The 25,097-nt window shown below is 38.5% G+C and overlaps 1 protein-coding gene, 1 long non-coding RNA gene and 3 pseudogenes across 2 annotated transcripts; 1 reads left to right on the top strand and 4 right to left on the bottom strand.

The window, feature by feature from the left end:
* Positions 1–188: 188 nt before the first annotated feature.
* On the bottom strand, positions 189–7,375 carry LOC120115086 (annotated as a pseudogene).
* A 4,687-nt stretch (positions 7,376–12,062) lies between these two features.
* On the bottom strand, positions 12,063–12,428 carry LOC120115094. The gene is made up of 3 exons (XR_005515450.1): positions 12,367–12,428; positions 12,254–12,259; positions 12,063–12,109 (listed from the first exon to the last, which is right to left on the bottom strand). It is a non-coding gene; the product is annotated as an uncharacterized LOC120115094 (long non-coding RNA).
* A 1-nt stretch (position 12,429) lies between these two features.
* On the bottom strand, positions 12,430–13,009 carry LOC120115163 (loricrin-like). The gene is made up of 2 exons (XM_039135935.1): positions 12,530–13,009; positions 12,430–12,444 (listed from the first exon to the last, which is right to left on the bottom strand). The coding sequence occupies exons 1-2, from the start codon at positions 13,007–13,009 to the stop codon at positions 12,430–12,432; spliced, it is 495 nt and encodes a 164-aa protein (XP_038991866.1).
* A 1,467-nt stretch (positions 13,010–14,476) lies between these two features.
* On the bottom strand, positions 14,477–16,811 carry LOC120115162 (annotated as a pseudogene).
* A 2,136-nt stretch (positions 16,812–18,947) lies between these two features.
* On the top strand, positions 18,948–25,097 carry LOC120115085 (annotated as a pseudogene).

Below are 25,097 nucleotides of genomic sequence, written 5' to 3'. Positions count from 1 at the left end.
TTCGGAATGAAGGAACCTTAAGTTGTCCCCCGTCAGAACAACTACATCTATATTATCCCGAATTCGAACAATTGTGTCTATAAGATTTATCTTATCAAAAAGTTGAGTCGTCTAACCAAAAGCAACTGTTTGCTTTTTTGGTGCTTAACCCATTGAGAAAGAAAGCAAAGTAATTAAAACTTTTTTTTAAAAAAAAATCAATAGATCAAGTAATTGAAACTGTTTGTTGACACACTGAATTGGCTAGTGTTTCGAGTCCTAACACATTAAATAAAGAGTAAGAGTAAACAATGGGAACCGCATCTATTAAAATGTGTAGTCATAAACAAGAGGGTGAATCCAAGCAAAATCAAGATGTGAACTCAAAAGGCTGCGGGGGCTGAGGTTCATCGTCGACGGCCATTGCTGATGGGGAACTTTGTTGAGCTGCTGCTGCTGATCCACCTGCTGGAGATGTCGCTGATGCAGGTGTGTCTGTTAGGGAGAGTGCTTCCGGCTCGTTAGGGAGTAGGTCTCTAAGAAGGACAAACCCGGATGGTGCCTGCTTCACAGGTGAATATCGGCTGTCTTCTAGAAACTTGATGACCTTCTCCTGGGCAGGAACCACTCTAGCTGGATTGGTCAAAATCTCAACGATGCTCTGGCCCTGCCTCGGCTTTCTTCTCTGGAGGATTATCAACCTATCCGATAGAAAAAAAATGGACCAAAACATGAATTAGAAACATTAAACAATGCATTTGAAGTGAACTTAGGAGCTTTTACTTTCTATTGGTAAATAAAAGTTAGCCCCAAGCCTGACATAACCCGATTACGAGTTGTGATAAATTCTACTATTCCGAAAATATGACCAGTTATCAAAGCCCCCATTAGACAAGTTTTAAATTCTATAATCTAATTAATTAAAGACAGATTTAGTATTAGATATAGCCACAAAATAAGGATAACTTGATGAATCTTACCTGCATGGCTTCCCCATCCTTCTCGTCCATTGATTTCTCTTTCCCAGTATTTGGAGCAGATAGTGCCTCTGCCCTGGATGATTTCTCGACATTTGCCTTTTGTTCGGCCTCTTTCTTAGCCCTAGCTTTTGCTTTGGCCGATGTTGACAGGACAGCAGTTGGAAGTTTGACGGCTGATGTAGTAGTGGCCACAGTAGTTGGTTTTGGATACTCAAAAAGCGAAGGTTTTGCATGTGATAAGAACTCGAACTTTGGAACTTTCAGGTCATAGTTCAGTCCAATAAAAGCTGTCGGTGAGAACGACAAGCTAACAAAATAAATGAGGGGATACCAATACCAAAATTGGCTAAAAACAGCAAGACCAACAACCGCAGTGACTTTGTCATGCTTCGTCTTCGAAAGCAATCTTATGGTTATTTCTTCCACCAGCATCAAGGATCCCAGAGGCCAAGATTGCTCCCATCTTGCTCATTGTATCTTCATGCTTATCAAGTATAATTTTTTCTAGTTGACGCCTAGTAAAGGGGATATAAAGCAAACACAGATTTGGAATTGATGCACATCGGAGGAAAGGAATGATAAGAACATAGGATAATAGCATACCTGAATGTCCCGACACGGGAATCACTGGCTTCATTGATTTGGATCATGACCATAGCCATTGCAATGAGGGCACCTTGACGAACAAAATCCACAACATCTGATGTCAAGGGTTCTAGTAATGAAATGGCTTCATTCAATCCACTTCCGGCACATGAAATACCCACTGCAAGTGCCGCACCATATCGAACATGGGGGTTGTAAGACTTGGCCAATAAGGAAACAATTCGAGGAGTCTGCAGTTTTGATCAGAGAAACCATTGAGATTTCAAGAAATTCATAGACCAATGACTGACCAAAAGGTACTACACAATTCAAACAACACAGAAAAAGGTGCAACAAATATCGATCACACACAGCTGAGTAAAGACAGAACCAACCTGCTCTGGCTCCGAGTAAAGGACGAACCCCAGTGCTAAGACAGCAGTTCTCCTAACATCATCACTCACATCTGATACGGCAAAATGCAGCAACTGACGAATAGCCTTGTTGTTTGCAGTTCCCCTATAGGCCAAAGCTATGGCATACATACCACCATATCGTATTATAGGATCCTGATCCCGAGTCATCTGCTCAATTAATGTATCTGCTTCTTCTTCCCTTCCATAAACTGTAAGAGCTATCCCTAATGCTAAACCCCTGAAAACATATATAAACAACAAAACATATATAAACAACAAAGAGTAAGACCACTAATGGGATAGACCCAGTCCCACATCAAGAGTTGAAATCCAATTCTGCAATATGGACTTTCATTCCTGGGGCTGTTATTTGGTCAATCTGGAAAATCAGAAATTTTATTGTTTTTGAAGGGGGAAAGCTTGATCAGTCTGAATTATTTTTCTTAACAAGAGTTAGGCTGGCCTCTTGGTTTCTAGCAAAGAATAAGGATGTTTCTATTACTAAGGACTCTTTAATTTCTGATCCTTCTATAGGAGATTCCTATTCATCCTACAATTTCTTGAAGTCTTCTATAATCCCTTGGTTACCTCCCCCTATGGGTTTCGTCAAGGTAAATGTGATGCAGCCACTAGCAGTGATTGGAAGGAATCAGGTCTTGGAGGTCTTATGAGGGATCAATCTGGTGCAATCCTAGGTTCTTTTCAGGAGCCTGCTGGTTCAGGACCTCCAACATTGAAGGAACTTAAAGCTATTCAAAGGGGTATTTCTTTCTTTGCCTCTTTTCAAGGGAGGGTTAAAGATAGGCTGATCGTTGAGAGTGATTGCAGGGTTGCAGTAGACTGGCTAAATAATGTTGACTCATGTCCAATTGTATATGGTTTTATTGTTAGAGATATTGCTGATAGTCTTAGAACTTTCGGGGGGGTTGTTAGATGGGTTGCAAGGACAGCGAATATGGATGCTGATGGTTTAGCAAAGGCTGGTATAGGTTGATTTTTATGTTGTTGGCTTCTTTAGTTTGGTTTTCTGGCTCTTGTATTGTTTGTAAGGGTTTTTTGGAATAGTTGTTCCAAGGTTGTAATTCTATTTTCTATAATGAAATTATAAGGCACTCTTTTCCTCCTTCCGATGATTAAGAAGCTTCTATACAAGCTCCATTAATCAAGAAGGAGGTTTTTAATGAGGCCTTCAAATCTTATCAAAAAAAAAAAGATTACGAAAACCAAACTTTACCTGATAATTTTTTCATGTTGTGTCTCGTGTGCATAAGCAAGCATCTCACTTGCCTTCTCGCTAGCAGTTCCAACCATAAGCAAACCGATACCGATGCCAGCAGCTTCACTGGCAACAGCACTGTCAGTATAAAGAACACTTTTGACGTCTTCATAGATTTCTTCATCAGCAGTTCCTAGAGCTGCCAAACCAAGTCCTAAGCATGCACCATGTTGGATAACCTACATAAATTTTTACCCAATGTTTATTTCACCTTTACTCCAGGGTAACTCTATTTTCTCCAGCAATTGAATTAATTCAGCTCTCCCAAATGACATAGAGGTAAGGAAAAAACAAATTAATGATCACGTATCATAGACCAAGGAAATCATATACCTCAGTATTAGTGCTGCGTAGGCTATCACGAAGGAATTGCTTAATGCCCTCGCCATGGTTGGCATGAATAAGACCCAAAGCATATAATGCTCCACCTTCGGAATATGGACTCCCACCCCCTCCAGCCCCACCCTGGGGCAGATATGGAGCCATTAGAGACCTCCCTTGCTGCAGATGTCCTCTGTGAATAACACCAAGCCCAGCTGTTGCGCTGAATTTAGCCCAATTCGTAGCTCTACTCAGCCAGTCCTGATGATAACCAAAACAATCAGCAGACACAAGATGACAATTAGCCTAACAGCGAATAAATATACAGCAAGACAATTTTTTACCAGATTGTCCCTCAAGAAAGTATCAACAGTTGTCCCAGCATGCATTATAGCATTAGCATAGATTGTAGCGCTGTGACAAACACTATTCCTTATTTCAACAGACTGCTTATCGTCTTCAAAATTAATAGATCCGATCTAAGACAAAGCACAATCAGTTAACGATTTTCAGGAACAAAATAATACAATAAGAATTTAGTTCCACCAAAGTACAATACAAAAGAAATTGATGCCTCACTTGTTTTGACTGTATAAAAATTGTAGAGTCAACTGTATTGAGGTCTCCCCGGACAAAATTCCTTTGATTTTTGTCAGCCTCTCTGCATACAAAGCTTCTTTAGGATCTGCTTCATGTACATTTGTAGCAATAGCAGAAAGTTCATCTGTCATTTGAACATCCTCCGGAGCAATAGAATTTTCATTTTCAGCAGGAGCAGGATCAGTGGATCCCGTCTGTGCTGGTTCTGATTGTAGAGATTTGGGAGCAGAAAGGTGATCTCTTACATTTAAGAGAAAAGCCTGTTGCTCATTCTCCACAAGATCAAATGCAACCTGGAAAGCCAAAAGAGCATCCTCCTTATTTTCAGAACGGAGAAGTTTCTCCAATATTTTCGCGACACCTTCAGGTTCATCCAAGAACATTAGGCACTGAGAAGTGCTCAAATAGTCAGGAGAAGGCAGTTGTTGGTACACTTTAACGAGAATCCGAAGCACCTAAAAGAACCATAGATTTACTGGCATTACAGATCTTGTGGGATTTTGCTAGGTAGCATCAAAATTCCCCAAAAAAGAGAGCAGCTAATAAAGGAATACAAATATTCTTTAAAAAATAGTAGCAATGGCATTTCATAACTTTATGGACTACTAAAGTAGCCCCTTACCTCATGACGAAATTCTCGGCGATATATAAAAGAATGAGAAACATTAGTGCAATATGCTAGGGTAGTATGAAAATTTCACTTCTTGTTATTGCTTCCTCAAGTTTATCCAGTCTCCGGCACTCGATTGCAATTCCCATCGCTTGTTGGTATTTTCTATCCACAATGCACCTAAACAAAACAACATCAAAACGTTAGCTAGACTAACTCCAAAATACTCGATCAAGAAAGCAAGCTCTACATACTTTTCCAGCATTCTCTCCACAATCTCCTCCAACCTAGTATCAACCTTTACTGCTTCATCATTTGATTCAGCTGCCTTCGACCGAAAGCTGGCATACTCATCGATTGCCTTGGCTAAAATCAAAAGCATAACTAGTCAAATGCTTGGAATAAAAATTCAAAACAAAAGAAATATAGTACAATCAACAAGCAAACATTTAGGCTTTCCTTAACCCTCAGGTGCAGCAAAATAAAATCATAACCAACATACTAATGGATTTCAATTAAGTAAACAGTTATTAAGACCACAAGGTGTATCAAATTAAACGAAGTTCTTACCTAGGAGAGTATGAACATAATCAGAATCCTCTGAAACATCAAAAAGCGGGCCAGCACCAAGAGCATAAGACAACGAATCATTGAGTTCACCCAAGTAAAAAAAGACCTGGTGAAAAGAACAATTTAACCCAAATAACTAAAAGACAACAAATTAAAATAAAATTCAATTAGAGTGAAGGCCTCTACTTTTATCATGCGTAAACTGTAAAGGCAATACAAACAACATTCCCCAAATCAAACGACAGCATTGCTTTGACATGATAGTGTGAAATTTACAATTTTACATAAGATTGTATAGATAGATGTAGTCAGTAAATGTATGAAATGAGTATTTTTTTCAATACAAAACCAAAATCTTTAATACGTAAGTATCAATACTGACAAGAATTGACTAATATAAACTGGTAAATCCAGTACAGGCCAATACAACCAGTATGGACCACAGGACCAGTACAAAAGCCATAATGGTATGATACTGGTACCATTTCGTTTTAAACTTTAAAACAGATACTGGTAAAATACCAACAACATTGATCCCATGTCTATTGTTGAATATCAGAACCAAAGTTGATAATTTGATATTATTCTCATCATTAGAAGTGAAGACAGTAAATGAAAACATTGAAAATTAGATAAATCAAAGGAAGCTTCAATCAGGCTAACTTTTCTTTTTTGCATGTATTGGCTTCAACAAAACAAAAAGCACAGTCACAGAGGCGCAACACAGTGCACGCCTTAACAGCGCTATACTAACATGGAAAAACATATAAATTCAAACTAAGAGGGAAAACAGAGAACCTTTGATACAAGGAGCGCAGCAAGTTGTCTCTGATTCTGGCCAAATTCTTCATCTTCATAAAGGCTTTCTCTGAAAAACACAAGCATAATATCAGTACCCACATCTGAAACTCATTAGAACCACTCCCATTGGCCGTTACACGCCACATGATTAGGTACTATCTAAGCATAAAGTAAACCGTTCTAATATAAACTTAAATTTGTGCAAAGCAGATGAATGAAGGCAGAACCAACCTTTCTTCCCCTTCCTAGTTCCTCCACAGCTCAAAACACACACATTAAAACAACACTTAGTTTACAGGAAAATTTCATGTCACCATAGCTATTGTTTTTATTCAACCAAAAGTTAAGACTTCCTAAGTGAGAAAAAAAAACCCATCACACACATTGCAGAATAATACACATCTTTTCTAACAAGATAATTTCTTTTAATTCTTCCTAATCTGAAAATTATAAATCTTTTGAAATACACATAGCTTGACCAATGCAACAACAACATATACCAAGAAAATTGCTCTAATTTAGTTGAATCTTAAATTTCACCCTTTAGCAGCTAAACCCTAATTTGAAAAACCAAAAAAATTGAAACATTACCAAATCTCCTCAAACAAATGAAAGGACTCAAACATACCCAAATTCCAAATTCACGCACTAAACTAACTGAGAAACTAAACTCCTAGTTTTCTCTACAATAGCTAAAACAAAACATCGAAATTATTTTGCATCACTTTGTTCCATTCAGCGTTCCCACCCACCAAATCAAACAAACAATAAAACCCAAACCCAGACTAACTATTAAAAAAACAACAAAGAAAACAAAATTCAAGCTTACATTATAGGGACGCTGGTGGAGATCTCTGGCCAAAACTGATCAACGAACCCAATTAGATTAGAGAGAGCATGCAACTTCAACTGAGGATTGCTCTCGTTAAGCATCGCCAGTAAGCCTCCAGCCGAGCTGACCATCGTTGCCGCTACCGCCGCCATTACTATTCTTGCCCCCAAAATATAAAACCCAAACTTTTGTTGGGATTCTTCAATAATAGAAGAAAGGCAAAAGGGGGCTAAATTGGATATTTTACTCTGGGTATTTTTGTCGGTGAAAGTGAATCGTCGGCGATATTGATACTAACCCCAACGAGGGAGCGGCGACTGAGGAAGAAAGTAACGATGTTTGCTTCTGCAAAAATTAAAAAGGAAAATTGATGTTCTTTTATAGGGAGCTTTGAATCTAGTAGAAGAGGTAAACAAGATTGAAATTACCTTGAAAGAAAACAATTCGATCTTTTTTTCGAAGTTTTAATTAGATTGACATTGTTTAAATACACTATTAGGCCCATCGATTTATCATTCTTCAAATTTCTCCTCCTGATTTTCCTTTTTTTAATTAATTTACTTCAAATATTTTATTTTTTTGGGTAAACTATGTGTTTAATACATAAACTATCAGATTTGATCTTTTTTAATACCTAAATTTTCAATTTTTTAAAATGATACCTAAATAGCCTTTGTTTTATTTTAGTGTCTGCATTAAAAACTTTAGTTTTTGTTTTATTTTAATACTCACCGTTAAAAACTTTAGTTTTTATTTTATTTCAGTATCATGTTCAAAATTTAGCGTTAAGTTTTGAAAAAATTTAAAAGTTTAGGTATTAAAACGGACCAAAACCGATAGTTTAGATATTGAACGCATTAAATTTTTAATGGCGGGGTACTAAAATGAAATGAAAACTAAACGTTATGTGTAATTTAAAAAAAATGAAAGTTTAGGTACTAAAATAAATCAAAACTGATAATTTAAATATTAAATGCATAGTTTATCTTAATTTTTGTTGGAATTTTGAACTACAATTATCTTGATCTAAACAGACATTTCACATTTGTACCAATTTATCATCTTTTTTCTCTTTCTTAAAGTTCCTAATTGAGTTATAGAGTGAGAGTTAAAATTCTTGAACTTTTTCTTAAGCACTTGAGAGATTAAAATTAAATTAATAAAAAACAGTTAAGCTACCATTTACCATTAATTTTAGTTTCTAAGCTTTGTAAGTTTTAGGAGTGTTCAAAAAATACCCAACCCGTTTACCCGTCGACTCGAATTAAAAAAATCGGATAATTTTTTAAAAGAAAAATATCCGATACCGACCAGATATTTTTCGAGTTGGGCCCGGGTCACAAAATTTAATTTTTTTCGGGTACTCGGTTACCGGGGTATTTGGTTTTGAAGCCTTTTGTTTATTCTCTTCCTTATTTGCTGATTGACCAAACTACGTAAACAAACACTGGTTTTCATGGGTTAGTTCATGTATCTGTTATCCAGTTTATAGATCTGCTAGCTAGCATCCATTGATCCTTGTGTTTAACACTGGTTTTCATGGTTAGTTCATGTATCTGTTATCCAGTTTATAGGTCTGCTAGCTAGCATCCATTGATCCTTGTGTTTGCCACCTTCAAATGTTATGGGAGAATCAAGCAGTATTGATTTTGTTTACTCTTGTTACCCAGGGTTGATGCATTTTTTTAGAGTTTAAAAATCATGAATTTCAGAAGAGGGAATTCGGTGGAGGTTTTAAGAAGAGAAGATGATGATGATGATCCGTGTGAGTCTTGGTTCACCGGTATCGTCGTTTCAGCCGATGGCGAAAACTATGTTGTTAGGTGCAATCTTCTTATCGACCACAGAGGAAAACAAGTGATGGAGAAGCTGCAGAGGAAGACAAATGATAAAAAATGGGTACCCAATTACGGGTATCCACAAAATCCGGGTACCAGCAACAACCGGATCAGGACACTGGCCGACCAATCTACTATCCGAAGACCCAGATACCAGAAACTTCGGGTACCCAAAAACCCGGGTACCCGGATTTGAACACCCCTAATAAGTTTTTCCATCAACCCTAAATTAAGATAGGGGTTTATGCTTGTTAATATCAGCAAATTATATGCTAAAAACTTAGTAGTTTTTAACGCCCCGGTTATGGTCTCGTTACGCCTAAATGGAGGAAAAGAGTACCGTTAACCGAGGAAAAAAACAAACGATCACTATCTCCGAAACCATAATACAACCACTATACTACACTGCTTACAACCAAAGAATGCAGAGCACAACCAATCTAAACAGAAAACAAATAACTCTGCTTCTCACGTCAGAAAATCACCCAGCAAGAAACAACCCCTTCAGCTATGACTAATACTGACATCGTCGACCATAAAAAGATTACCACCATGCTTTAAACAATTGAGTCCTTGACATAACTTGATTTGCTAGAAAGGCTGCCATCCCATTACCAGCTCTTTGAACATAAAGAAACTTCACTTGACCAATTGTTCTTACCAGTATGACCTCCTCATCGAAATACCCCCACCGGTTCCACGGTCTCGTTAAAGGAAGATTGATCAAATTGACAATCCGATTCCACCTTATTTAATTCAAGCACAATCCGATTCACCTTGTTGTCTATATCTTTGCAGCTACTAAAAATCCAACGCTTTAGCTCATTCTTCAAACTTCTAGGTTTCAAAGAAAAATCAGACTTGTTAAGACTTTTACCCCCGTCCCTACACCCTTTCTTGAATAACCAAGCAATGAAGAACTCGAACGGCCTAGGACCGTAGTCCGAATTCTCAAACAACAATAGAACCGACATATGGTCCTTGACTGATCTAGGTAGCCCGATTGATACAATATCTCTGAGCTCCAGTGCCCATTTAGTATCTAATAAGAATCTGTCCAGTCTGCTTCTCCTCCCTTGTGGACTATACCAAGTGAATTTTTTACCAACCATTGGAAGATCAACAAGGTTGCTAGGCATTAAAATCGCCTCCAATTATCCAGTTCGCCTGACCTGTAGATTTTAAACTTGCCACAACATTCCACAGTTCAACTTGCTCTGCAGATTCACAAGGAGCCACCGAGATTTTCCCCTTTTACCAGCTTTGGACGGTTCAACTCTTATTCCCTTAAGATTTTGAAGTTTGCAATTTAGTCTCCAAAAGTGTAGATGCAGGTCCTACTAACCCCAAAATCTCTATATCCTCATGGGCCCGACACAAAACGTCATCGTTTTAGCGTAAATATTGATGCCTCAATAATCTATCTTGGAATCTGTCGAATCTCAAATCGACATTGATAAATTGGTGGAACAGTGATAGATGACTCGATTCGAACATATTAAGAGAACTTTTAACTCGCTTGCTGATTATTTTTGCAAACTCTGATATTTAAAGACAACGTTTTTGGCATGGTGGTGAACCTTAGGTGTCTTCTTTTTTTGCCAATTCATTTGATGACTAATATTGATATGCCTTGGGAAAAAATAAGTTAATTGGACATAACCTTTCTTATAAACAAGTAATACAATTAAAGCTAGGACCAAATGAACATTAGAAGTTAAATTATTGATGATGATATTGGGAAGATACATAAAAAACAACTTCCAATATTCTCACGCATGGCTTATGCGATGGAAGCCAACACTTGTTATTCCTACGGATATGTAACTAGAATGCAGTACTTGAGTTATGTTTATGTGTGCATCAGTTGCCTCCCCCGAATCCTCCTCCTCTTCCGTCAATTTTCCTCCTAAACCAAAGTGGATATGTCCACCAACGTTGCCGCCTCCACTACCGCTGCCGCCGCCACTCGCACCACCTCCACTTTGGCCCGTCGTGCCTACTTTTGTCTCACTAGTAGCATCACTTACACCATCTCCACCATGCCCAATAGAAACACTTCCACCAGCACTTCCTTGTATCGGTCCTTGTCCTCCAAATTTAACTCCAAAGCTACGTGTATTAGTACCACCAGAGTCTCCACCACCACTTGCACCACCTACACCCTGCCCTTTCCCCTCAACAGAAAAACTTCCACCACCACTTGCACCACCTACACCCTGCCCTTTTCCCTCAACAGAAACACTTCCACTACCAGTTCCACCAATCTCATCTTGTCTTACTTTTGATCCATCTCCCCAAGTAACAACTTGACCACCTCCACCACCACTTCCACCAATCTTTCCTTCAAATTTAGCTCCAAAACCACCTTTAGAAGAGCCACCACTCTCTCCACCACCACTTGCACTACCTTCACCTTGCCCTTTTCCCTCACCATCGCCACTTCCTTTAACTGCTCCACCTCCTTCGACTTTACCTCCATAACTAGCCTTAGTAGAACCACCAGTGTCTCCACCACCACTTGCTCCACCAGCCCCTTTTCCCTCAACAGAAACACTTCCACCACCAATTCCACCTTGCCCTTCTTTTGACCCATCTCCCCAAGTAAAGAAATGAACACCACCACTTCCACCTATCTTTCCTTCAAATTTACCTCCAAAACCACCTTTAGCTGAGCCACCGACCTCTCCACCTTGCCCTTTTCCCTCTCCATCACCACTTCCTTCAACTTTACCCTTAGAACTAACCTTAATAGAGCTACCAACATCTCCACCACCACTTGCACTACCCCCAACTTTCCCTTTTCCCTCGCCATCACCACCTCCTTCAATTTTACCTCCAGAACTAGCCTTAATAGAGTCACCAGTGCCTTTACCACCATTTGTGCTACCCTCAACTTTCCCTTTTCCCTCCCTATCACCACCTCCTTCAACTTTACCTCCAGAACTAGCCTTAATAGAGCCACTAGTGTCTTCACCTCCACTTGCACTACCATCAACTCTTCCTTTTCCCTCCCCATCACCACCTCCTTCAACTTCACCTTCAAAACTAGCCTTAATAGAGCCACTAGAGTCTCCACCACCACTTGCACTACCCTCACCTTTTCCTTTTCCTTTTCCCTCCCCATCACCACCTCCTTCAACTTTACCACCATAACTAGCCTTAATAGAGCCACCAACATCTCCACCACCACTTAAACGACCCCCACCTTTCCCTTTTCCCTTGCCATCACCACTTCCTTTAATTGCTTCACCTCCTTCAAATATACCTTCAATACCACCCTTAGTAGAACCACCAGTGTCTACGTCACCACTTTCACCATCTCCACCACTTCCAATAGAAACACTTCCACCGGCACTTCCATGTATCGGTCCTTGTCCTCCAAATTTAACTCCAAAGCTACGTGTAATAGAACCATCAGAGTCTCCACCACCACTTGCACCACCTCCACCTATCAATTTCCCTCACTAGAAACAGTAGCGCCACCTTTAGCAGAGCCACCAGCCTCTCCACTACCACTTGCACTACTTCCAGCTTGCCCTTTTCCTTCGCCATCACCACCTCCTTCAACTTTACCTCCAGAACTAGCCTTAGCAGAACCACCAGTGTCTCCACCACCACTTACACCACCATCCCCTTTTCCCTCAACAGAAATACTTTCACCACCTTTTTTATCAATCTCACCTTGTCTTGCTTTTAGCCCATCTCCCCAAGTAAAAACTTTACCATCTCCACCTATCCATTTTCCCTCAATTTTCCCTCCAAAACCACCTTTAGCAGAACCACTAGCGTCTCCACCACCACCTTTCCCTTTTCCCTCGCCTTCACCACTTCCACCACTATGTGCTTCAAATTTAACGCCAAGCCCCTTAGCACCCGTGTTTCTGCAACCACTTGAGCCACCTCCACAAGCAACAGTAGCACCTACACCACCACCGCCACCAGCAACATTAGTATTACCACTTCCACCACCAGTCCCTCCTACTTTACCTCCAAACGAAACACCGCCTCCACCACCAGTATTAGCAGTGTCGCCACCTTGACTTTCTTTATCATGTTTTTCTTTCAGTGCCGCAGCTCCTTTTAAAGCAGCGGCACCAACAGCACCGGCAGCCAGAGCACCAGCACCAACCGCACCAGCACCAAACATTGCAGGTAGAATAAGTGTTAAAGACCTCCTATTTCCTTTATACTCTAACATTTGTTGGGGCTGAAACGAACCGTCAAGCAAATCTTTTTCGTTTTCATTAACATTATGTCATCAACAATGGCAAGACCATTCATAAAAAGAACATACAAGACAACGATCACACCGAAATAATTAGAGAAACCCATGTCGCCTAACAATTAACCCACAATAATTGAACTATACTGACAAACAAGAAATTGTGAATAATCAGTTCAATCTTCTGGAATTTTCATTTCCTTTTTTATTTATTTACTTTTGCTGCTTATAGACCAAAAGAAATAAGTGTATATATAGGCAAAGGTTGGGCGTATATAGAAAATTAATAAGAAGTCAAGCTTAAAGTAAGGGAGTAAGAAGCGGTTTCACCATACACACTTAGACAAAGGAAACCATATCATAATTTGAGGTATTTATGGCCAAGTCAGGCGTTATGTATGATAATATAGTCTCCAATTCTGTCTATATATTTGAATTAATACTCATTTTAGAATAATTCTCGGATTGATATCCTTCTAAAGACGCGTCTTGGTTTTGGTGAGTGAGTCTCCCGGCCGGAATTTTCTGTATACATAAGGACTCAAACTCGAGACTTAAACGATATCAAATTGCTTACCACTTGAACCAACCCCGATGATATTTCTTCTCATAGTTAACATTATCACAACTATACCTCTTTCATTATTAAATTCTATTAACCTTTAACAAATTTAATTAGAGGTGTAATGTTCTCTTATGTCTTATGAGGTATAGAATATACTTATCACGTTTTGGATGAGGAAGAAGAGATTTTTTTATGTCCTGGGGGCTATAACACTTCCTGAGATCTTGTATCTCCGCCATGATCTTGTGGAACAGAGCGGCAACCGCCGTTTCGATGTTACGTCTGAAGGGAGCTGCAAGTTTCAACTTGATCACCTGTCCATGCTCCAACTTGGGTTTACCGTGATGATACCAACCTCGGTTCGAAATATTTCTGAAAATCCACCATGGTCGAGCTTAGGACAAATGGAACTCTTTGTATTAACACGGTACAGCTGGTCATCCGGTTCGTGATTCTCAGAATCCTCCCGATTTGGTTAAGATTGATTCAAGTAACAAGTTCACTATATAAAACATGCATATGCTCTTATCATTGTGAAATAATATGACAGCTAGATTCCTGCTTCATTGTAGATTTCCCACGATTTTCATAGTTTCTTTTGTGTACTATATAGCTCCATCAAAATTTGCTTTGCAATGGTGCAAACACAGAAGAATGGACACATTACACAATATGAACTTCAACGGTCTCTCTCGGCCGTCGATTGTGCATAACTATTACGGCTAATAACTCTACCGAATCCGTGTTACATCGTTCAATAACTCTGTCAGTAATTGTATGTAGCCAAAAGTTGGTTCACAAGTAAATGACGTAAATCAGTAATCCAAAGATGGTAACATCCCACCAAATGGCTTTTTTTCCCACCTATTTTCCACCAAGGGAATTTCTAAGGAGAAATGAAACGCTATATCCCGTTCGGTACCTGCCAGCCGGAGTTCCTTTGGAAAGCCGTAAATTGTTTTTCGTTCCGGATCATAGCCCGACTTCAATGAGTCTGACTCTTACCTTTCTTTGATTTGCTCTTATCTTGCATACTCTTTTTCTTTGCTTCAGCTGTAATCCAAGTATAATCCGGGGGTATTGCGAATGGTTCTTTAAGATTTTCTGGCTTGTTGCCGCTATTAATGGACGAGCTATGGCGTTGATATGGTGTCTTAATCCACTGAAACCAAGATGAACCTGAGAACTGTGTCACTGCAGGGCTTTCTTCATAGGGGCTTGAAGGGGGCATCGAGAACTTGTCCACGGGCTGTAGTTCTTCAAACTTTGTGAAAGTGACCAATACTCTGATCGTTGGAATGACGGGGATAGCAACCTAAGTACAACCATGAGAACTCATTCGTGTCAAAATCTTTTCAGGCATATGGATAGAAAAGCGGCGGCGACGGCCGCAGCAGCAACTAGTTTACTTAACCACCGCCTTTTTTTTTCTTTTTAAATTTTGAAGAAAGTCCCGAAACCAAGTAATGTGTTGTGCATGCCGGCACCATTAATGTGTAAGAATGAAAGTATACCTCCATTCATCTAGCAAGTCTATGCATCCATAAATGGAAGGAAAGGACTGGAGCATATACCAGGGAAAAAGATACGAAAATCCTAGTCTTAAAAGACTACATAAGTCAAGAATAAGTCCAATGTAGCTTCCGGTCCTAAAATCTTAATTTCAAAAAGTATCCGCTTATCCTGATAACATGCTAAAAGCTCTAATGTAATGGACCACAAATCATCAACACTTGTGCAGCTGGTGACTCTAAGATTTGACAAACCCATATTATGTATCATTTGCCCCATAACAATCAGTCACAAGTAAGAAAACTGTTATTGAAGTGTTCATATAACAGGACCCAATCAGTCAAAAAACGACAAACCTTGACTGGGAAGGTTCTAGCAGGAAGCTTTGTAGTGAGCAGTTCTCTCAACCGACGAATTGCCTTGACCTTGTTGGCAAGAATGTCTAGCAATGGCAAGAGTTCTTCGGTTTGCAGTGGGAAGCTCGGAGAAAGCCAAAGAATAGGTCTCAATCCTTTCTTATACTCGCTCTCTCGGCTACTATCCTTGCGCCGACTACCAGTCTCAGAACTCGTGGAAGAAGATATTCTCGAATCTCTTATCCTCTTCTGATCATCCGTTGCCAAAATCTCCACAGAATGTCTACCAGGTTTTATCCGACTCCCAGAAGGAGTGTCACCTAGTAAGTCACTCACCTTTTCATCTACACAGAATGAACTTCTAGGTGGCGCAATCTTCTTCTGCACTTCATGCTTTGGCTCCCTTTTCCTCCATCCACCAAACCATCCTTTCTTTTCCTGCTTAGTCTCTCCATTTTTGAAACCATTGGTTTCCTTTATAGGAATTTCCCTGGAAGCATAACAACTATGGCGATGCCCAATAACGGCATCATCATTCTCATTGGATATTTCTGAAGAATCCAATTTAAGAGCAACTTCAAGTTGTTTCCTTTCAGCTTCTGTTAATATCTCATCGAGCTCTTCACTCTCTGCTTCAATTGCATTGGTAGTTGCAAGGAATTCTTCATCTGTCATGGCTCCAGGCACCCACCATATCGGTTTTCTCTTGTCGCCTCAAGTCAGCTGTGGCAAAAGAACTGCCTGTGTTACATCTATCCCAGGCCTGAATACTGGTCTGAGACATTGCAACCACTTCTTGTCGAACCTCTTCATCAGTTGCTTGAGAACCAGCACCATCCAAAGCGTCCATCACCTCTTTATCCTTATGAGAGATCATACAAAGCGATCCAGGAGGAACCTTACCATCCTCAGAACCGTCGCCAAGGAAAAGAATACTCTGATCAGAATGCTGAATTCTAAATCCATCAAATCCGCCCAAAGTCATATCAGCCCTCAAATTCGCACCCCTCTTCCAAATTTTATATGTATCGGAAGGTGCAATTCGTGAAATGAAAGGAATCACTGAACTCTCGAAATTGAATGTGATTTCCAAGTAAAAATCTCTCATCCTTCGCATAGTTCCCACCAAACGAGGCAATCTTCTACACCATTTTGCCCATGCCAATGGCTGGTAGTGTCGAACAATGGTCATCGCAATTGCCTCTTCCCTATTACAAATTGCTTCTTGAAGTGCTCTCCATCTTTGTTCATTTTGCAAGCTCCAATCAGCACCAGCAGCCATGAGCATTTTAGTTGCAGTTCCAATCAAAATGTGTTTGAAAGTATATATGTGAAAACTATGCATCATTTGCAACCACTCTTGATGAACTTGGATTAATTGGCTTATGTTCTTAATGGGACATTTGGATATGAAAGGCATACCTAGGAAGGAGTAATCTAAGTGTTCTGTTCAAGTGTAAATGATATCGGGTTTATACGAGGTAAGGTTGGTACGTTGAGCTTTGCTCCGAGAAGATTACGGGGTAAGGTTGATTCATTGAGCTTGCTCTCAAAGTCGTGGGTTTTGGACCTACGTGAGTCCACAAATAAAATGAGAGTCGTATGTAGTCCGTTTATCCAAAGAATGAGTTGTGTTTTGAACAAAGGCCATTGATCTTTAATTAAAACAAAGTGTGTTTTGTGTGTGACTTGCTAAAGAGGTAATGGTGTATGAGTGTATGTGTTTGCTGTTGAATTATGAGGAGTAATGACATGTTTATATATTGGATTTCATGTATAATTATAGTGCATGTTTGCATGTCATGATGATATGAATGTTGAGATAAAAACAAGTGAGGAGTGATTGCATGTAGGGCTTCCAATTATCTTGTATTGTGCATTTATTAGATTATTGGTTATTCACTGGACTTTAGATCTCACTCGTTGTTTAACACTTTTTCAGAGAATTAGTTGTTAAGTCAGTGGCAAAGAGCGGGACGGTGTGATCAACCAAAGCATTTTTAAGAAATAAAGTGTACATGTGTTTTCCTTAAGAAGACAATGTAGGATCCATATTGGGACTTAAACTTTTGATTTGCATATATTGTAATAAGGAGATTTTGGTGTTTTTGGAACTTGACTTGTGAAGATGATTGCTAAATAAGTTGGATGGTGGAATTTTTGTTGTTGAGTGCATGTTCTTATTGTCTTGAATGCGCAAATTGGTCAAATGTTGAATTATGCCTTAAGAAAGTGTTTGGTATGTTTAGACAAGTGTAACTCAGTGTATTAAACATGTTAGGCTTTTAGGAAGTATGAAATGACCCAAAATGTAAAATTGAACTAGGTGACTTGTGTTAAAGATGCACTTTTATGCAATATTTTGCTTTTGATGTCAAAACCTTGTATGATGTTGTGACTCAAGTTATAAAGCATACAAGTATATTTAGACATGTATGATGTGGTTTGATAATGTAGAAGCATGCATTTAGTCTTTAAGATTGATTGGGTGGAAGTTTGGTTGGTTAAAATTGCATGTTCTTGAGATTTCTGCACTTTCCATAAAAAGGATTGATCTTTAGGTCTAAATGATCCATCTCAAACTCACACTGTTTTGTAAATAGTGATCTCCCGTGAAAAGGTTTCGATCCATTTTTAAAAAGAATCGATCCTTAACTATTGAGCCAATGGAAAAAGGTGAAATTACATTCATTAAAGTTCTGTAGTGTCCTATAGCCTTAGTATGACCCTATATCAATTGCTATGAGTTTAAAATGGTCTAGAGTATTAAATGTTATTTGAGGACAAACTGTAACATGGAATTTCATGAGACTTGTTTTGTCACCCTTAAACGCCCTTAATTACATAATGGGTTATTCAATTGCATGTTTGCTGATCGTGTGCAACTTTTGAATTGTTTACGTTTTAGTCCCTAAAGATGCATGTCTAATTAGGTCCCTGTTTGATGTCAGATTGTTCTGAAATTTTGCATGTCAATAATTCAAAATTGACGAAATATGATGATAAGTTTAATTCGATAAATTAACTTAGAATTTCTATGTGTTAAATGACCTTTATATCATTACATGATTATTGTGAATGTCATGCATTGCTCCGATTGTTGCGAGATTTAAATATATTGTTTGTTAACCGCTGTCACGTATTGCATGATGATTAAATGTTAATTTGTATGCTTCTATATAGTGCGTATATGTTTAGATTTTGGTTTGTCCGACAAGATTGGAATCTAATGTACTTTCAGGTATTCAAATCTATCTTCTAAATCGCATATGGGTAATACATTATGACTTGACTTGATCGAACACACAAACAACTTAAATTTTTTTTATTCAACTCGACTTGATTTATAAATCATGTGAACACCAACAAGGGTGAGTTCACGATATTTTGGTTTCCTTCCAAACATAGCTTAATCTAATAGAAACAGAGTGTTAAATCTTGCACTTACATAAGCACGTGCATGGTATCTGAAGAGCACGCATTCACGTTTTTTTACAACCAATACAGAAAAAAGGGTTCCGGCTTTACTAATCCCTCAACTTAAGCCCACACTCTGCCGCCGCCGTCATGCAAGCCACATTTCTAACCTCACGAACCGCCGTCCTCCCCACCACAAAGCCGCCACTCTCCGCCCCTCCGAACCACCGTCCCCGATGTCTCCGCATAACAGCTCAATCCCAAGCGACCGTGACGTCGGACTCTTTGTCTCCACCAACCGTAAAGCTCACACATGCAACATGCACTTGTTGAAGCTGTCGGAGGCGGTGAAACGGGGCGTTGAGGAGATTGGGATGGTCGGGTTTAGATTCAATACGGTCGGGGTTAGCGATGGGATATCGATGGGGACGCGGGGGATGTGTTACAGCTTGCAATCGAGGGATTTGATTGCTGATAGCATTGAAACTGTGATGAGTGCTCAGTGGTATGATGGGAATATCTCCATTCCTGGTTGTGATAAAAATGTAAGCTTTATTTTATTCAAGCTTTACACTTTTAGTATAAATGGCAAAATAATCAACAAAGTGACCAATTAATTCATTAAAGTTATAGACTTTATAAATGGAGGTTAGGATTGTATTGAACTTGTATGGCAAACATAATCTAACTGCAATCTTTTGTTTGGTTTGAACTATTTTAGATAGTGTTAAGAGTCCCCTCTAAATTGAGCTGAATTTTTGTTCACTCTGTTCTGTTTCAAGAAAACGCAACAATCAGAAATTATTATGTGAAATATGTTTTTTTGTTTAAAAAGTTATGAAACTATCTCAATCTAATTGTGGCTAGTTCTGTAGATGCCAGGTACAATTATTGCAATGGGGAGGCTCAATCGGCCTAGTATTATGGTTTATGGTGGAACCATCAAGGTTTGCTGCTTTGTTTTGTCCAGTATAACTTCTGTAGATCGACTATCCTTTTTTCTTTAGCTGCAATTGTCTCATTTAGACTTATCTCCTGATTAATTTTGTTCTTATTACATTCTGTTGCAAATTTTCTTTTGTTAAACCAGTGCTACTTTTTAGATTCTTAAATAAATACACATTTCACCCATAATAATATATAAAGTCTGCGAGGATTGATGTCAAAATGGAAAGCACATCATTCGAATGAATGCTGTATTATTTTTATGTTTCAATGTATTATTATATCTGCGTGGATTTTCTTATCAATGAATACCCACCATAAAAAATGTACCACTCTGGACTTAGTATTAAATATAGGTCTGTTGACCATTTGATTATATGTTATGACAAAAATTAAATCTAAGCAAACTTTAAAGAATATGCTATCTCAAACATTCTATGTTCTAAACAGAAATATACTAGGTCATTGGACAATAGTCTTAAATGAAATTGTACAATGTGTTGCTTTGGTTCTCCTTTCATCGTTTTTTATACATCATATATTCATTTAATACATTCAAGTGTACTTAATTTAAATTAGGTATTGTTGTTCTATTTCAATGATATACTTGTTTATTTTTGTATTTTCTTTTGCAGCCTGGTCATTTCAAGGCAATACATGATATAGTATGCTTTCCAGGTAAACATAATGATATGCCATAGGAATGTGTTTTGCTGGTTGATATTTATTTCTCTTTATATCTTCATATTAGCTGGGTATTTTCATGGTTTTGAGTTTCTGTTTCTTCCTCAAATTACCATTTTCCAGACCCTTGCTGCCATTTCTTTGATTTTAGAGTGAATTGCAATGAAGATTAGTGCAATGGTTTTCTGGCAAGTTAGAAAGCTTACAACTAAGATTAAAACGAATATATAAGCTTAATCTCCATTTATAGAATTTTAGTTCTTGTGCTGGACATTTTGTGTTTGCGTACAATCAGAACCTCATGGTGGTGCATATCAGATAAGGGCACACCTTTTTTTTAATAATATTTTGGTTTGTAACGGGTGATGTGTTTAAGTTATAATTATTAATCCAATAAGGAAGTTTTGCATGAAGAGTAACTTCATATCTTTCTTTTTGCTATCACTCTAAAATTCAGCTTGAGAATTGAAGTATCGGCAGAAACTTGTAGTTGTAGTAGATTGAGTCCAGTTAGTTCGACCTGGTGCTGGCACATTGATACTTTGTAGCTCTTTCTTGTTGCATATATTTTGGTTTTACTCTCTCTTTGAACCGAAGTAGTACTGATCCTTGAAGGGGGAGTTTACTTCTCACTTTTGCTTTTCACTCGTGTTCTTGTACCCCTTTTTATGAGTTTGAGGATTAAAATGAGGACCAACTATTTAAATTTGTTAATTGTCAAGCAAATTCATTAGGATGTCTTCCATGCTAATATGTGAAGATTAACTTCTATAGCATGATTTTTTTCTGAAATTACCAATACATTTTCTCAATTTTAGTAACCATGTAAGGGCTTATCTTTTTCTTTTCCATTTGATTGACTGTGCAGTGTTATGGAGTATGTAAGTGGAAAAATAAGTGACGAGAGAGAAAGAATGTTATCCTTAACTCATGCCCTGGAGCAGGAGCCTGTGGGGGAATGTACACCGCAAATACCATGGCATCTGCAATTGAAGCTATGGGAATGTCTCTTCCTTACAGGTCGAACTGTGCTCTCGGGATCATTTTGATTGTGAAGACATTCTGCCTTTTTTTGTCTTACTATTGTTTGTTTCTACTTGACAAGCTCTTCAATACCTGCTGAAGACCCATTGAAATTGGACGAATGTCGTCTGGCTGGAAAGTACCTGCTAGAATTGTTGAAAATGGATTTAAAACCCCGAGATATTATCACCCACAAATCTTTGCATAATGCAATGGTTTTTGTCATGGCCCTAGGTGGATCAACCAATGCCGTGTTACATTAATTGCCATAGCAAGGTGAGAATTTATGCCAGACTTTCCTTGGGTATCAAACTATTCAAAACTTGTGGAAATGAATCTTGAAATTTTGTGAATTTGACATTCTCCTTTTGTCTTACTATTGTTTGTTTCTACTTGACAAGCTCTTCAATACTGCTGAAGACCCATTGAAATTGGACGAATGTCGTCTGGCTGGAAGTACCTGCTAGAATTGTTGAAACGGATTTAAAACCCCGATATTATCACCCACAAATCTTTGCATAATGCAATGGTATTGTCATGGCCCTAGTGGATCAACCAATGCCGTGTTACATTTAATTGCCATAGCAAGGTGAGAATTTATGCCAGACTTTCCTTGGGTATCAAAACTATTCAAAACTTGTGGAAATGAATCTTGAAATTATTCATGGCAGGTCTGTTGGTCTAGAGTTGACTCTTGATGATTTCCAGAAGGTAAGTGATGAGGTTCCATTTCTGGCTGATCTGAAGCCCAGTGGAAAATTTGTCATGGAGGATGTACACAAGGTATAAATTATCTGCATATCTTCTGCATCCTTTCTTTCAAGTTCCATTTTTCTTCCAGAGCTTATGAATCCTGACACTGATAATTTTCTCGATAAATGTTATTCTATCTTTTTGACAAACGGGACAAAAATGTTTTGATAGATTGGAGGGACACCTGCTGTGATTCGTTATCTTTTGGAGCTTGGGTATATGATGGGGATTGCATGACTGGTATGCCATTTGGATTCTAGCTCATTTCTTTGTTTATTGCGATATGGAGCTTTATTTTCAAGATTCGCAGTATTTGATAATGATAATTCCACTATAGTGACTGGGAAGACGATGGCAGAAAATGCTCAAGCTATCCCTTTACCTGTTGGACAGGTTTGTACTGATGATTTTCCACAGAAAGGCTAGGTTCCATTTAAATATAGCTTTGAGATGCCATGAATGGATATGCAATTAGTCTGATCAATACCCCCAAAATCATTTCCAGGAAATCATAAAACCAGTGTCAAATCCTATCAAGGAAACAGGGCACATCCAAATATTAAGAGGAAATCTTGCTCCAGACGGTTCTGTAGCAAAAATTACTGGAAAAGAAGGACTCTATTTTTCTGGTACCTTTTCTTTTTTCTCCTTTCTTTCTATTTTTAACTTTGAGCTCCTTTGTCACTGGATTGTTCAATTTTATGGTTAAGAATGTAGTCTGCATCCATATATAATGATTGCAAAATTTGTTTCTTTAGGTCCTGCACTTGTCTTGAAGGGGAGGAAGCTATGATAACTGCTATCTCTGAAAACCCTTCGAGTTTTAAGGTATGAGAGTCTAGCAGCATAGTATTTCTCTATAATTAGTAGAGGACTGGAGGCAACATATGCTGAGTTTTGCTTAACAGTTGAAAACGATAAGTTGTTTTATGTCTGCTTAATTTGATACTCTTAAAGTGGCAAGGACGACTGCACATATCTTATATGCTGTTCAGCATGAGCTCTGTTTTACATTTCAGTCAAGAATGTGAGTTGATTTTTTTATCTATTTGCATCGGCTAAACTAGTATTTGGTTATGCTCGTAAATTTCCAGGGAAAAGTAGTAATCATTAGAGGTGAGGGACCGAAGGGAGGACCAGGCATGCCTGAAATGTTGACACCAACAAGTGCAATAATGGGGGCAGGTCTTGGGAAGGTATTGTGATAACAAGTCCAGTGGCTTGCCACCATGCCCTACTTTTTGTTTTTGTTAATTAATCTGCTGAGAGGCTGTTCTATATTTTTCCATAAAATGCAAGTTGTCAATTCTGTGATTATTGGAAGAATAATAAGTTGAATTAGTCTTTAAAATATTTAAAACTTTCTTATACCCATATGGTACTTCTGTACCATCTCTACAGTTCATTTTCAACTGAATTGGATCTTTCTAACTGCCGATGTAAATTTTTTGCCTTCCAAAATGGTATTTGAATTGAATGCTGCATGTGAACTGCAGGAGGTTGCGTTGCTCACTGATGGCAGGTTTTCTGGAGGTTCACACGGATTCGTTGTAGGCCACATATGCCCTGAAGCACAGGTGCATAATTTCTCGCTCGAATTGCATATTTTTGCATTCCAATGAGACGCTAACATTTGCATTTGGCCTTTGTGTTTTTGCTTTCTTAGATATAAAGATATACTTTATCCCGCATCTTGGAGAAAGTAGAAGCTCCGAAAATTTTAGAATAAACAAGTGGTGAACAAATTTAATTTGCACTTACAGTAGGACAATATAATAAACTTTTGTTGCTGGAAATTCTTAAAATAATGATTTCGTAAGGAATATCAAACTTGTTCACCGAATGTAGGATAGCTAAAGTTCTCAAGTTCTATGTTCCAAAACAAATCTCCATTGACATGCAAGAGAGTCTGTGAACACGAACTAGATGCTCATATTGTTGTAATTATTATTTCTTTTATTTTGATACATCTATCCAACATATATTAATTAGTTATGAGATTGGGGTATAACTTTAAAAAATATGGAAAAGCTTAGAAAATATGGGGTATATCATTGTGGGAAGATTCTAGTCGATCCTTAACCCCGAGTTCAAGTAGCATAGGTTATTTATACTTGTAGTGAATTTTGACATCGAAAAAAAGTTTTATCATATAAAATTGCTCCTCCCCTAACAGTATTAGATGCTTGATATTGGATTTGCTTTTACAGGAGGGTGGCCCCATTGGTCTTATTCAAACGGGGACCTCATCAGCATCGATGTTCAGAAGAGGGCCATAAACGTTGAGTTGACAGATGCTGAACTGAACGAGAGAGAAAGAACTGGAATCCACCCCCGTACAAGGCTAACAGGGGAGTTCTGTACAAGGTGGGAATTGATCATCTTGCATTCCAACCATGTATTGCCTCTATTATAGCAGTAGATTCCTGATGAACATCTATTTTCCATTTCAGTACATCAAGAACGTGCAACCAGCTTCAAAGGGGTGCGTAACAGATGAGCAGTGACGACAATAGCTGGACGGAGCAAAGATAAGAGTGAAAAGAGACCGGATTCAATGCATGAGGTCTTATTTCACATCCCGGTTTAGATATCCTAGCTCTTAAGCGAGAATTAGGTTGTAATAGGCATCGAGTCTTTCATTTCCTTTGTAGTTTTGTTTCTCATTCAGGGCTTGCAATGTCTTTCTGACCAGACAAGCTTTTGATTTTGTTTGCTTTCGGGTATGAAGAGGTACAATTCCTGTCATTCAGCATTAGTTAATGACTCATCTGAAAGGGACACCATTGGTGCACATGCTTTCATGGTT

The sequence above is a fragment of the Hibiscus syriacus genome, unplaced genomic scaffold, assembly GCF_006381635.1.
Source record: "Hibiscus syriacus cultivar Baekdansim isolate YM2019G1 unplaced genomic scaffold, ASM638163v2 tig00110258_pilon, whole genome shotgun sequence".
Lineage (NCBI taxonomy): Eukaryota > Viridiplantae > Streptophyta > Magnoliopsida > Malvales > Malvaceae > Hibiscus > Hibiscus syriacus.
The sequence above is the reverse complement of the archived record's forward strand: the minus strand, read 5'-3'. Positions and strand labels throughout refer to the sequence as shown.

What these genes read in the sequence shown, in the direction of transcription:
- LOC120115163 (XM_039135935.1), bottom strand. Translation starts at nt 13,009, where the DNA reads ATGTTAGAGTATAAAGGAAATAGGAGGTCTTTAACACTTATTCTACCT.